Source organism: Panulirus ornatus, chromosome 11, assembly GCF_036320965.1.
Source record: "Panulirus ornatus isolate Po-2019 chromosome 11, ASM3632096v1, whole genome shotgun sequence".
Classification (NCBI taxonomy): Eukaryota; Metazoa; Arthropoda; class Malacostraca; order Decapoda; family Palinuridae; genus Panulirus; species Panulirus ornatus.
In genome coordinates, this window is record NC_092234.1 from 59,272,866 (window position 1) to 59,289,144 (window position 16,279).

Consider the following 16,279-nt stretch of genomic DNA (forward strand, 5'->3'; position numbering starts at 1 on the left):
GCCTTTGAGGGAATATCCTCACTTGGCTCTCTTCTCTGTTCCTTCTTTTGGAAAATTAAAAATGAGAGGGGAGGATTTCCAGTCCCCCACTGCTTCCCCTTTTAGTCACCTTCTACGACATACAAGGAATACATGGGAAGCAAATGAGTGGATGGGTTTTTCTTCATCTGTTTCCTTGTGCTACCTTGCTAATGCTAGAAACAGTCATTTAAGTATCAGTGGTAAAGTCTGAATCTAGTGTGTAAGTTGGGAAATAATACTCCAATGGACTTTGTTGATTTACTGAGGAAATAACTTGACTGTCTTTTTACAGTTAATGGTCACTGACTACCTTTGTATGACTCCACACAGCTGAGATAAAGTCCAACACCATTATGGTGAGCCCGCTACTGCTGGCCCTGCACCTAATCCAAACACTGCTGACCGATGGGTTCTAGCCTGAAGTAGTCATCCACTATACAACAGGGGTCAACAGATTATCACCTACAGTAGCTTGGTTGGCTACCATGATGTGTACCCAGAGTGTATGTTGCCAACAGATGAACGTCCATGCTGGATGATGATGGAAGGCAGTGATTGCAGCACATAGGTCAGAGAGACATGACAGGCAGCCAAAAATGATGTCAGGGCCAGCCAAAGGGCAACAGAAGTGCACAGGTGAACCCCACAAGACAAACTGACAACAGGACAAAATTACTAGTAATACAGGAGTAAATAAGAAAAGAAATTTTGTCAAAACCATGGTAATAATTGCTGTTATGGTAAATATATCAGGAGCTAAATTAATCATGAAATTGAAAGATTATTATTCCCAGGTTAAATGGAAGCTAATATAGTACATATAATTACAGAATAAAGCATATGATGCATCATCTTTTTTATCTGTAATTAACCCAAGATCTCTCTAAGATAGAATCCTGGTGTTAACCAGTACCTCTTTCTACAAAAGTTACAGTGTTACCCAAGAGCTCCTTATCCTTAAGTCCAAGGTGCGCTACTTCCACAGGCATGAAAATGTGGGCTCATTTGAATTCAGTCTCTGAATTTGATTGTACTCTTTACAATAAAGCCATACCAAAAATAATTTTGTGTTTACACTTGATGCATCACTAATAATAATTTTTTTTCTTTTTTTTTCATACTATTCGCCATTTCCCGCATTTGCGAGGTAGCGTTAAGAACAGAGGACTGGGCCTTAGAGGGAAAATCCTCACCTGGCCCCCTTCTCTGTTCCTTCTTTTGGAAAATTAAAAAAAAATGAGAGGGGAGGATTTCCAGCCACCCACTCCCTCCCCTTTTAGTCGCCTTCTACGACACGCAGGGAATACGTGGGAAGTATTCTTTCTCCCCTATCCCCAGGGATAATAATACCTTTCAAAATAACATGCCCAAAAATTATAATCTATAAAGGTACAGAAAAATCAAAGGAACTTCTGTAAATCATACAAATGAATGCCACAAATGCAAAGTATATAAAGGAGATGTAACAGTCAATATCAAGTAAATTATCATTAAATATACATTATATGGCAATTATATAAGACACAAGATTAATATAATAAAACAAAACCAAAAATAAGATACAGGAACACATGGAAACAATTACAAAATCATACTCATAACGATGTTGAGATGCAAGAGAAAGAATGATTCTTGAAGCAAGTTTATAATATTCTGATTATGCTTTATTTCATTTGTCATCCTGGATAAGGTCAGCTACATGCTTCTGGGTGAGAGACTTTACAGCTCACATGACTCCAAGAATCATAACAAAGTAATCACTAAGTCTGACATTGTTGAAAAAACAGGAATGAAAAATTCAGAATGTCAGCACAAGGGTAGAACCAAATGGTGTTAGAAGGTTCCTCAGCAATAATATGATCCACAACAGCAAACTAACCCCAACATGGTGAGTGAATCTTTCTTGTGTAAATGATGCAAAGGTCTTGTGTAGTGGGTGAATCTTTACAATAGTGAGATGAAGTATATAAACCTAAAGCAGAGGATGAAGCTGTGTCACCACCCTGGTGCATAACTGACAGGAGTTCCATGATAAGGAAGTATTTATACATGGCATGATTTAAATGTGCATACTGTGGGACAAGCTCTTTCTTTTCAACAAATGTGCATTTATCTACAAGGCTAGAATTTGATAATAACAAGTTCACAAATGTCTTGGAAAAATAATAAGTAGGCATGACAGAGTCTAAGTTGACTAATACCCTTTTGATGGAATGCGTCTTGTAAGGTTCAGTTAGTGACTGAAGGCATTTCCTTTGAAAACAAAACAAAAAGTTCTTATTAATAACAGCTACATGTAGAGAGTTCTTATGGAAAGATCTTATAAATAACAGCTACATGTAGAGAGTTCTTAAGGAAAGAGAGAAGGTATGATATAATATGTGTAACAAAAATTACTGTTAAATGAGACATTAACTAGAAGGGTACCACTCTCCATCATATACTGGCTACAGATTCCACCATTCCTTAGCTCTAGACAACAAATCCAACAGCATGCTAAATGGTAATAATGTGGGGACGACCTTGTCCTCTTTAGCCCAATGTAAACCTGACAAGAATGTAGTAAACAGATTCACAAAATACTCCATCTTTTCGAGTACCACAGCAACTATTGCCACCAAGCATTGTACCTTTTTTATGTCTCTCAAGTGGTCAGCTTGGCGATTGTAATTCCAATGACAGCTTCTGTGATTTCATTAATTTTTGGGAAAATGCTTCTTTAGCACTGTCCTGAACTGACTGCACCTCCTTGTGTGTGGCACTTTTGAACAAGCTACCTAAAATTCCATCTCCAGTATCATGTGAACCCAGCCTATGCCATTCACCCTGTCATTGATGATTTTTTTTTTTTTTTTTTTTGCTTTGTCGCTGTCTCCCGCGTTTGCGAGGTAGCGCAAGGAAACAGACGAAAGAAATGGCCCAACCCACCCCCATACACATGTATATACATACGTCCACACACGCAAATATACATACCTACACAGCTTTCCATGGTTTACCCCAGACGCTTCACATGCCTAGATTCAATCCACTGACAGCACGTCAACCCTGGTATACCACATCGCTCCAATTCACTCTATTCCTTGCCTTCCTTTCACCCTCCTGCATGTTCAGGCCCCGATCACACAAAATCTTTTTCACTCCATCTTTCCACCTCCAATTTGGTCTCCCTCTTCTCCTCGTTCCCTCCACCTCCGACACATATATCCTCTTGGTCAATCTTTCCTCACTCATTCTCTCCATGTGCCCAAACCATTTCAAAACACCTTCTTCTGCTCTCTCAACCACGCTCTTTTTATTTCCACACATCTCTCTCACCCTTACGTTACTTACTCGATCAAACCACCTCACACCATACATTGTCCTCAAACATCTCATTTCCAGCACACTATCCTCCTGCGCACAACTCTATCCATAGCCCACGCCTCGCAACCATACAACATTGTTGGAACCACTATTCCTTCAAACATACCCATTTTTGCTTTCCGAGATAATGTTCTCGACTTCCACACATTCTTCAAGGCTCCCAGAATTTTCGCCCCCTCCCCCACCCTATGATCCACTTCCGCTTCCATGGTTCCATCCGCTGCCAGATCCACTCCCAGATATCTAAAACTCTTCACTTCCTCCAGTTTTTCTCCATTCAAACTCACCTCCCAATTGACTTGACCCTCAACCCTACTGTACCTAATAACCTTGCTCTTATTCACATTTACTCTTAACTTTCTTCTTTCACACACTTTACCAAACTCAGTCACCAGCTTCTGCAGTTTCTCACATGAATCAGCCACCAGCGCTGTATCATCAGCGAACAACAACTGACTCACTTCCCAAGCTCTCTCATCCCCAACAGGCTTCATACTTGCCCCTCTTTCCAAAACTCTTGCATTCACCTCCCTAACAACCCCATCCATAGACAAATTAAACAACCATGGAGACATCACACACCCCTGCCGCAAACGATACATTCACTGAGAACCAATCACTTTCCTCTCTTCCTACACGTACACATGCCTTACATCCTCGATAAAAACTTTTCACTGCTTCTAACAACTTGCCTCCCACACCGTATATTCTTAATACCTTCCACAGAGCATCTCTATCAACTCTATCATATGCCTTCTCCAGATCCATAAATGCTACATACAAATCCATTTGCTTTTCTAAGTATTTCACACATACATTCTTCAAAGCAAACACCTGATCCACACATCCTCTACCACTTCTGAAACCACACTGCTCTTCCCCAATCTGATGCTCTGTACATGCCTTCACCCTCTCAATCGATACCTTCCCATATAATTTACCAGGAATACTCAACAAAATTATACCTCTGTAATTTGAGCACTCACTCTTATCCCCTTTGCCTTTGTACAATGGCACTATGCACGCATTCCGCCAATCCTCAGGCACCTCACCATGAGTCATACATACATAAAATAACCTTACCAACCAGTCAACAATACAGTCACCCCCTTTTTTAATAAATTCAACTGCAATACCATCCAAACCTGCTGCCTTGCTGGCTTTCATCTTCCGCAAAGCTTTTACTACCTCTTCTCTGTTTACCAAATCATTTTCCCTAACCCTCTCACTCTGCACAACACCTCGACCAAAACACCCTATATCTGCCACTCTATCATCAAACACATTAAACAAACCTTCAAAATACTCACTCCATCTCCTTCTCACATCACCACTACTTGTTATCACCTCTCCATTAGCCCCCTTCACTGAAGTTCCCATTTGCTCCCTTGTCTTACGCACTTTATTTACCTCCTTCCAGAACATCTTTTTATCCTCCATAAAATTTAATGATACTCTCTCACTCCAACTCTCATTTGCCCTCTTTTTCACCTCTTGCACCTTTCTCTTGACCTCCTGTCTCTTTCTTTTATACATCTCCCACTCATTTGCATTTTTTCCCTGCAAAAATCATCCAAATGCCTCTCTCTTCTCTTTCACTAATAATCTTACTTCTCCATCCTACCACTCACTACCCTTTCTAATCAACCCACCTCCCACACTTCTCATGCCACAAGCATCTTTTGTGCAATCCATCACTGATTCCCTAAATACATCCCATTCCTCCCCCACTCCCCTTACTTCCATTGTTCTCACCTTTTTCCATTCTGTACTCAGTCTCTCCTGGTACTTCCTCACACAAGTCTCCTTCCCAAGCTCACTTACTCTCACCACCTCTTCACCCCAACATTCACTCTTCTTTCTGAAAACCCCTACAAATCTTCACCTTAGCCTCCACAAGATAATGATCAGACATCCCTCCAGTTGCACCTCTCAGCACATTAACATCCAAAAGTCTCTCTTTCGCGCGCCTGTCAATTAACACGTAATCCAATAATGCTCTCTGCCATCCTCCATACTTACAAAAGTAATACGTATGTATATCTCGCTTTTTAAACCAGGTATTCCCAATTATCAGTCCTTTTTCAGCACATAAATCTACAAGCTCTTCACCATTTCCATTTACAACACTGAACACCCCATGTATACCAATTATTCCCTCAACTGCCACATTACTCACCTTTGCATTCAAATCAACCATCACTATAACCCGGTCTCGTGCATTGATGATGTAAGTTGTTAAAAAGTTTTAAGTATATTTGTTTTACCTTCCGCTGCTAGGCTGACTTTAAGGTAATGGCTGTGCTGTATTGGTGAGGGCATTGTCCTAAAACTGTGTCCATCTGCACAACCAGACCTTTCAACTAGGGTCTTATCATTGGATTTGAGCAAATAATGACCATAGGTAGAAGGTGAGTGCAACCATCACTTTATCCATGAACACTTGGATCTTGCCTCTTCTACTTCCATGCCTTACTGCCCACATATGGCTGTGCTCGTGTTGGTAAGGGCATTGTCCTAAAACTGTGTCCATCTGAAAAACCAGACCTTTCGACTAGGTCTCATCATTTGGATTTGAGCAAATAATGACCATTGGTAGAAATTGAGTGCAACTATCACTTTATCCATGAACACTTGGATCTTGCCTCTTCTACTTCCATGCCTTACTGCCCACATATGACTGGAAGTGGCTGTAGATGAGCTCAACAGAGATGTCATATGTATGATAAGACAACTGAGGACCCACATTCATAGAAGAATGTGGCATTTTAATTACACATGAATGACAACTCTTATGTTTATGAAGTTCTTCTATTAATCTTCAATTCACTAAGCATGAGATGTACCGAAGAAATTTCCTGTAATGTTGAGCAAACTACCAATCAAGCTTCACCATGGCTATCACTTATTTCCACACCTGAAGCCAGGTATGTGGCCCTTGATCTCAAGATCAAGGCAGTGGAAGAGAAGAAGAGAGATGGAATACAAGGAAACATAAACTTAAAGTCATCCTCATTTGGTGACAGAACCAAAGCAAGGAGATCAACTGGATCAACAGTCATGGGGAATAGTGATTTCAAATCTGTTTAGCTCAATATTTTTAAATGATGAACATGCTCCAATCACATCTTCCCTCACTGTGTGTTCTAGCATAATTTTTTAACCATGTAACTTTTCATCCAGATCAACCAGAATAAATGAACCACAAAATTTTTGACTGAACTTTGGCATTGGACCAGCCTGTTCCTGGATCTTTTCAATAGCTAGTTGTCCTACACTGACTTCACTCACCTTCAAGATTGATATTGCTCCTTTACCATGTTTAAATTTGCCTTGTGCAGGAACTCCTTTGCACTTCTTAATGTGTGTGTTCTGTTGGATTAGTCTATTCTTGATATATTCATCCAAGTTATACACAGGTTGCTGTTTTCAGTATAATAAATCATAAGGTAGTTTATTTCAGTGCCATAAAGCATGGAATGCAGTGAGTCCCTAATGGAAACAAATCACAGAATTAATTGTTATTTGACCTTATATATTTATTTTTTATCATTTATTTTGCTTTGTCGCTGTCTCCCGCGTTTGCGAGGTAGTGCAAGGAAACAGACGAAAGAAATGGCCCAACCCACCCCCATACACATGTATATACATACACGTCCCCACACGCAAATATACATACCCATACATCTCAGTGTACACATATATATACACACACAGGCATATACATATATACACGTGCACACAATTCACAGTCTGCCTTTATTCATTCCCATCGCCACCCCGCCACACATGGAAATAAACATCCCAGCCCCCCACCAATCACCAACTCGGCACCATTTATCCCCCCACACCCGAACAATCCCCCGCCATCCTTTCCATGGTTTACCCCAGACGCTTCACATGCCTAGATTCAATCCACTGACAGCACGTCAACCCTGGTATACCACATCGCTCCAATTCACTCTATTCCTTGCCTTCCTTTCACCCTCCTGCATGTTCAGGCCCCGATCACACAAAATCTTTTTCACTCCATCTTTCCACCTCCAATTTGGTCTCCCTCTTCTCCTCGTTCCCTCCACCTCCGACACATATATCCTCTTGGTCAATCTTTCCTCACTCATTCTCTCCATGTGCCCAAACCATTTCAAAACACCTTCTTCTGCTCTCTCAACCACGCTCTTTTTATTTCCACACATCTCTCTCACCCTTACGTTACTTACTCGATCAAACCACCTCACACCATACATTGTCCTCAAACATCTCATTTCCAGCACACTATCCTCCTGCGCACAACTCTATCCATAGCCCACGCCTCGCAACCATACAACATTGTTGGAACCACTATTCCTTCAAACATACCCATTTTTGCTTTCCGAGATAATGTTCTCGACTTCCACACATTCTTCAAGGCTCCCAGAATTTTCGCCCCCTCCCCCACCCTATGATCCACTTCCGCTTCCATGGTTCCATCCGCTGCCAGATCCACTCCCAGATATCTAAAACTCTTCACTTCCTCCAGTTTTTCTCCATTCAAACTCACCTCCCAATTGACTTGACCCTCAACCCTACTGTACCTAATAACCTTGCTCTTATTCACATTTACTCTTAACTTTCTTCTTTCACACACTTTACCAAACTCAGTCACCAGCTTCTGCAGTTTCTCACATGAATCAGCCACCAGCGCTGTATCATCAGCGAACAACAACTGACTCACTTCCCAAGCTCTCTCATCCCCAACAGGCTTCATACTTGCCCCTCTTTCCAAAACTCTTGCATTCACCTCCCTAACAACCCCATCCATAGACAAATTAAACAACCATGGAGACATCACACACCCCTGCCGCAAACGATACATTCACTGAGAACCAATCACTTTCCTCTCTTCCTACACGTACACATGCCTTACATCCTCGATAAAAACTTTTCACTGCTTCTAACAACTTGCCTCCCACACCGTATATTCTTAATACCTTCCACAGAGCATCTCTATCAACTCTATCATATGCCTTCTCCAGATCCATAAATGCTACATACAAATCCATTTGCTTTTCTAAGTATTTCACACATACATTCTTCAAAGCAAACACCTGATCCACACATCCTCTACCACTTCTGAAACCACACTGCTCTTCCCCAATCTGATGCTCTGTACATGCCTTCACCCTCTCAATCGATACCTTCCCATATAATTTACCAGGAATACTCAACAAAATTATACCTCTGTAATTTGAGCACTCACTCTTATCCCCTTTGCCTTTGTACAATGGCACTATGCACGCATTCCGCCAATCCTCAGGCACCTCACCATGAGTCATACATACATAAAATAACCTTACCAACCAGTCAACAATACAGTCACCCCCTTTTTTAATAAATTCAACTGCAATACCATCCAAACCTGCTGCCTTGCTGGCTTTCATCTTCCGCAAAGCTTTTACTACCTCTTCTCTGTTTACCAAATCATTTTCCCTAACCCTCTCACTCTGCACAACACCTCGACCAAAACACCCTATATCTGCCACTCTATCATCAAACACATTAAACAAACCTTCAAAATACTCACTCCATCTCCTTCTCACATCACCACTACTTGTTATCACCTCTCCATTAGCCCCCTTCACTGAAGTTCCCATTTGCTCCCTTGTCTTACGCACTTTATTTACCTCCTTCCAGAACATCTTTTTATCCTCCATAAAATTTAATGATACTCTCTCACTCCAACTCTCATTTGCCCTCTTTTTCACCTCTTGCACCTTTCTCTTGACCTCCTGTCTCTTTCTTTTATACATCTCCCACTCATTTGCATTTTTTCCCTGCAAAAATCATCCAAATGCCTCTCTCTTCTCTTTCACTAATAATCTTACTTCTCCATCCTACCACTCACTACCCTTTCTAATCAACCCACCTCCCACACTTCTCATGCCACAAGCATCTTTTGTGCAATCCATCACTGATTCCCTAAATACATCCCATTCCTCCCCCACTCCCCTTACTTCCATTGTTCTCACCTTTTTCCATTCTGTACTCAGTCTCTCCTGGTACTTCCTCACACAAGTCTCCTTCCCAAGCTCACTTACTCTCACCACCCTCTTCACCCCAACATTCACTCTTCTTTTCTGAAAACCCCTACAAATCTTCACCTTAGCCTCCACAAGATAATGATCAGACATCCCTCCAGTTGCACCTCTCAGCACATTAACATCCAAAAGTCTCTCTTTCGCGCGCCTGTCAATTAACACGTAATCCAATAATGCTCTCTGGCCATCTCTCCTACTTACATAAGTATACTTATGTATATCTCGCTTTTTAAACCAGGTATTCCCAATTATCAGTCCTTTTTCAGCACATAAATCTACAAGCTCTTCACCATTTCCATTTACAACACTGAACACCCCATGTATACCAATTATTCCCTCAACTGCCACATTACTCACCTTTGCATTCAAATCAACCATCACTATAACCCGGTCTCGTGCATTGATGATGTAAGTTGTTAAAAAGTTTTAAGTATATTTGTTTTACCTTCCGCTGCTAGGCTGACTTTAAGGTAATGGCTGTGCTGGTATTGGTGAGGGCATTGTCCTAAAACTGTGTCCATCTGCACAACCAGACCTTTCAACTAGGGTCTTATCATTTGGATTTGAGCAAATAATGACCATAGGTAGAAGGTGAGTGCAACCATCACTTTATCCATGAGCACTTGGATCTTGTCTTCTTCTACTTAAGATTCCATGCCTTACTGCCCACATATGGCTGTGCTCGTGTTGGTAAGGGCATTGTCCTAAAACTGTGTCCATCTGAAAAACCAGACCTTTCGACTAGGGTCTCATCATTTGGATTTGAGCAAATAATGACCATTGGTAGAAATTGAGTGCAACTATCACTTTATCCATGAACACTTGGATCTTGCCCTCTTCTACTTCCATGCCTTACTGCCCACATATGACTGGAAGTGGCTGTAGATGAGCTCAACAGAGATGTCATATGTATGATAAGACAACTGAGGACCCACATTCATAGAAGAATGTGGCATTTTAATTACACATGAATGACAACTCTTATGTTTATGAAGTTCTTCTATTAATCTTCAATTCACTAAGCATGAGATGTACCGAAGAAATTTCCTGTAATGTTGAGCAAACTACCAATCAAGCTTCACCATGGCTATCACTTATTTCCACACCTGAAGCCAGGTATGTGGCCCTTGATCTCAAGATCAAGGCAGTGGAAGAGAAGAAGAGAGATGGAATACAAGGAAACATAAACTTAAAGTCATCCTCATTTGGTGACAGAACCAAAGCAAGGAGATCAACTGGATCAACAGTCATGGGGAATAGTGATTTCAAATCTGTTTAGCTCAATATTTTTAAATGATGAACATGCTCCAATCACATCTTCCCCCTCACTGTGTGTTCTAGCATAATTTTTTAACCATGTAACTTTTCATCCAGATCAACCAGAATAAATGAACCACAAAATTTTTGACTGAACTTTGGCATTGGACCAGCCTGTTCCTGGATCTTTTCAATAGCTAGTTGTCCTACACTGACTTCACTCACCTTCAAGATTGATATTGCTCCTTTACCATGTTTAAATTTGCCTTGTGCAGGAACTCCTTTGCACTTCTTAATGTGTGTGTTCTGTTGGATTAGTCTATTCTTGATATATTCATCCAAGTTATACACAGGTTGCTGTTTTCAGTATAATAAATCATAAGGTAGTTTATTTCAGTGCCATAAAGCATGGAATGCAGTGAGTCCCTAATGGAAACAAATCACAGAATTAATTGTTATTTGACCTTATATATTTATTTTTTATCATTTATTTTGCTTTGTCGCTGTCTCCCGCGTTTGCGAGGTAGTGCAAGGAAACAGACGAAAGAAATGGCCCAACCCACCCCCATACACATGTATATACATACACGTCCCCACACGCAAATATACATACCCATACATCTCAGTGTACACATATATATACACACACAGGCATATACATATATACACGTGCACACAATTCACAGTCTGCCTTTATTCATTCCCATCGCCACCCCGCCACACATGGAATAACATCCCCCTCCCCCTCATGTGTGCGAGGTAGTGCTAGGAAAGGACAACAAAGGCCCCATTCGTTCACACTCAGTCTCTAGCTGTCATGCAATAATACCCGAAACCACAGCTCCCTTTCCCCATCCAGGCCCCACAAAACTTTACATGGTTTACCCTAGACGCTTCACATGCCCTGATTCAATCCATTGACAGCACGTCGACCCCAGTATACCACATCGATCCAATTCACTCTATTCCTTGCCCGCCTTTCACCCTCCTGCATGCTCAGGCCCCGATCACTCAAAATCTTTTCACTCCATCTTTCCACCTCCAATTTGGTCTCCCGCTTCTCCTCGTTCCCTCCACCTCCGACACATATATCCTCTTGGTCAATCTTTCCTCATTCATTCTCTCCATGTGCCCAAACCATTTCAAAACACCCTCTTCTGCTCTCTCAACCACGCTCTTCTTATTTCCACACATCTCTCTTACCCTTACATTACTTACTCGATCAAACCACCTCACACCACATATTGTCCTCAAACATCTCATTTCCAGCACATCCACCCTCCTGCGCACTACTCTATCCATAGCCCACGCCTCGCAACCATACAACATTGTTGGAACCACTATTCCTTCAAACATACGCATTTTTGCTTTCCGAGATAATGTTCTCGACTTCCACACATTCTTCAAGGCTCCCAGGATTTTCGCCGCCTCCCCCACCCTATGATTCACTTCCGCTTCCATGGTTCCATCCGCTGCCAGATCCACTCCCAGATATCTAAAACACTTTACTTCCTCCAGTTTTTCTCCATTCAAATTTACCTCCCAATTGACTTGACCCTCAACCCTACTGTACCTAATAACCTTGCTCTTATTCACATTTACTCTTAACTTTCTTCTTTCACACACTTTACCAAACTCAGTCACCAGCTTCTGCAGTTTCTCACATGAATCAGCCACCAGCGCTGTATCATCAGCGAACAACAACTGACTCACTTCCCAAGCTCTCTCATCCCCAACTGACTGCATACTTGCCCCTCTTTCCAAAACTCTTGCATTCACCTCCCTAACAACCCCATCCATAAACAAATTAAACAACCATGGAGACATCACACACCCCTGCCGCAAACCTACATTCACTGAGAACCAATCACTTTCCTCTCTTCCTACACGTACACATGCCTTACATCCTCGATAAACACTTTTCACTGCTTCTAACAACTTGCCTCCCACACCATATATTCTTTATACCTTCCACAGAGCATCTCTATCAACTCTATCATATGCCTTCTCCAGATCCATAAATGCTACATACAAATCCATTTGCTTTTCTAAGTATTTCTCACATACATTCTTCAAAGCAAACACCTGATCCACACATCCTCTACCACTTCTGAAACCACACTGCTATTCCCCAATCTGATGCTCTGTACATGCCTTCACCCTCTCAATCAATACCCTCCCATAGAATTTACCAGGAATACTCAACAAACTTATACCTCTGTAATTTGAGCACTCACTCTTATCCCCTTTGCCTTTATACAATGGCACTATGCACGCATTCCGCCAATCCTCAGGCACCTCACCATGAATCATACATACATTAAATAACCTTACTAACCAGTTAACAATACAGTCACCCCCTTTTTTAATAAATTCCACTGCAATACCATCCAAACCTGCTGCCTTGCTGGCTTTCATCTTCCGCAAAGCTTTTAGTACCTCTTCTCTGTTTATCGAATCATTTTCCCTAACCCTCTCACTTTGCACACCACCTTGACCAAAACACCCTATATCTGCCACTCTATCATCAAACACATTCAACAAACCTTCAAAATACTCACTCCATCTCCTTCTCACATCACCACTACTTGTTATCACCTCCCCTTTAGCCCCCTTCACTGAAGTTCCCATTTGCTCCCTTGTCTTACGCACTTTATTTACCTCCTTCCAGAACATCTTTTTATTCTCCCTAAAATTTAATGATACTCTCTCACTCCAACTCTCATTTGCCCTCTTTTTCTCCTCTTGCATCTTTCTCTTGACCTCCTGTCTCTTTCTTTTATACATCTCCCACTCATTTGCATTTTTTCCCTGCAAAAATCATCCATATGCCTCTCTCTTCTCTTTCACTAATAATCTTACTTCTTCATCCCACCACTTACTACCCTTTCTAATCAACCCACCTCCCACGCTTCTCATGCCACAAGCATCTTTTGCGCAAGCCATCACTGCTTCCCTAAATACATCCCATTCCTCCCCCACTCCCCTTACCTCCTTTGTTCTCACCTTTTTCCATTCTGAGCTATGGAAACAAATTTGTCCTGGTTGTTACTATTAGGATTTAACATTTGGTAAATTGTATCCAGTATTTTTGTATTGTCTCCGAATAAGGCCATCACTGGTGGGGTTGTTTGGTGTGGTGTTAAGCTTGTGGATACTATATAATTTGCAATTCTCTTGGTGTTAAACTTGGTGCTTTAAACAGTCAAATGTATTTCTGGTATGGTACACTTACAATCACAAATAAAGTTATCATGGAAAGCTTTTGCCACTTTTTACCTATTGTTGCTGGTTCCAAATGTTTACACTGGAGTATGCAATGATACTTTCTGGAGTTAGTGCACAAGTCTGAATCGAGCACACTGTAATGGGTTATTACTAAGCATGGCAGTATTCATAATGCAGAACTTCTTTCCGCTTACCTCAAAGTTCCTTACATAAGAAACTTTTCTGATAATATCACCTTGGCATCTGATGATCACGTGGATGACCAAAGTATTATTCTTACTTTTCATGACTCAGGTATGGAGAATAGACTTCAATGCTCACCATAGGGAATGGTTGAATTCCTCCTGCATGGATAGTGGAGAGATTGAAGCCCTCATGTTTTCCATTCTCAATGATTTAGAGCATATTAACTCAAACACTACCCATTATCCTGACCACTGAGACCACTCTCCTAATATTCTGGATCTATTTTTCACCTCTAGTCCATCCCGTTGTAACCACACAATCTTGCCCCTAATTGGTTCATCTGATCATACTCTCATAAAGTGTCTATATCAACAGCATCTGCTTCAGCAGCCCCTTCTAAGCATAATTACTGGCACTTCAACAAAGTTGACTGGAATAACTTGTGTAACTTCTTTTCTGACTTTCCTTGTGTAAATTACTGTCTCATGTGGTGATGTTCTCTCTTTGCCAAACACATAGCAGGGGTTATTCTTGCAGAATGGAATCATTTATCCCCAGTTCTTTCTAAACAACCACATCTTCCATGGTTCAACTGTTCCTGTTCTGAGGCCTTTTGGGCAAGGGATCAGGCATAATAAGCTTGGAAAAAGTCTCTCTCCTTTGATTCCCATTCAGCTTTTATCTCTGCCCAAAATCATTGTGAACACATTATCCAACAGGCAAAGCATTACTTTCTTCAAAGGAAATGCAATAACCTTTCCTATCATTCAGTGATAGGTCTTTACCTTAGGGCATCTCTAACAACTTCTGTCACTTTACCTTTCCTTCACTTTTCCATTCTGAAAGCACTATAGATAAATCAACTCTCTTTGATTCCTGTTTCTAACTCCACTTTGGATGACTAACATTCTTTCACCCCTTGATGCTCCTCTTACTAATACTATGCCCCACCCTGTAATCTCTTTTTGGTCTGTTCAAAATGCACTTCTCTTTCTGGACACAAGCAAAACTTATGGTCTTGATGGCATCCATCCCTGTGTACTGAAAGAGTGTGCTTCTGAACTTGCACTTGTGCTTGCTTGTCTCTTCTGTTTCTGTTTGAAATCAAAACTTTTCCTTCTCCTTCAAAGCATGCACCGATAAATCCCATCCTGAAGAAAGGTGACCATGCTGACCCATCTACCTATCGTCCTGTTGCTTTGACATCTACCATTTCCAAATTCTGAATCCCTCCTCAACTTCCATATCCTTAAACACCTCAAAAATCAGTTTTCTCTCTGTTCACCAGTGTAGCTTTTGTAAGGCGAGATCCACTTGTGACAGTCTTTCCTGTCTTCTTAATGTCTGGTCATCATCCCTGAAAGTTTTTGGGGAGTCTTATGTAGTTGCCCTTGACATATCCAAAGCTTTTGACAGGGTGTGGTATTGGGGTCTCATCTCAAAGCTTCCCTCTTTTGGCTTCCCTCCCTCACTTTGCTCCTTCATATCTTGCTTCTACTCAGCCCAATCTATCTCAGTGGTTGTTGATCGATCAGCCTTCTCCCCTTTCTCCATCAACAATGGTGTCCCTCAAGGTTCTGTCCTGTCTCCTACCCTTTTTCTCCTTTTTACAATGATTTCCTCTCTCCCACAAATAATCAAATGCACTCATACACTGATGACTCAACATCACATTTATCCACATCTTTCAATTCTGCTCCTTCTTCTCTCACTCAATCTGCATCTATACACTGATGACTCAACATCACATTTATCCACATCTTTCAATTCTGCTCCTTCTCTCACTCAATCTGCATCTAGTCTTGACACAGCTTCCTTGATAAACTCAGACTTGGAAAGGATATCTCAGTGGGGTAGACATAATCTGGATAAGTTTAATGCCTCCAAGACTGAATTTCTACCCAGTTGTTTAATTTGTTCATGGATGGGGTTGTTAGGGAAGTGAATGCAAAAGTTTTGGAAAGAGGGGCAAGTATGCAGTCTGTTGTGGATGAGAGGGCTTGGGAAGTGAGTCAGTTGTTGTTTGCTGATGATACAGCGCTGGTGGCTGATTCAGTAAGAATCTGCAGAAGTTGGTGACTGACTTTGGTAAAGTGTATGAGAGAAAGTGGAGAGTGAATGTGAGTAAGAGGAATGTTGTTCAG

The 16,279-nt window shown here is 41.3% G+C and overlaps 1 protein-coding gene across 9 annotated transcripts in view; it reads right to left on the reverse strand.

Annotated features, from left to right (window-relative positions):
- Window positions 1–250: 250 nt before the first annotated feature.
- Window positions 251–16,279, reverse strand: part of Sbat (LSMD1 domain-containing protein Sbat) — a 49,532-nt gene continuing 33,503 nt past the window's right edge. For 6 of the 9 annotated variants that reach the window (XR_011713369.1, XR_011713372.1, XR_011713371.1 and 3 more), the window contains one exon: window positions 251–676. Coding sequence is in view for 1 of the 9 variants with exons in the window: in XM_071667183.1 (XP_071523284.1) it covers window positions 624–676 (53 nt within the window). In the remaining 8 variants the exon portion in view is untranslated. Of the gene's footprint in view, window positions 2,275–7,284; window positions 11,148–16,279 lie in introns of those variants that run through there. The other 3 variants (XR_011713370.1, XR_011713367.1, XR_011713366.1) reach the window with 3 other exon arrangements.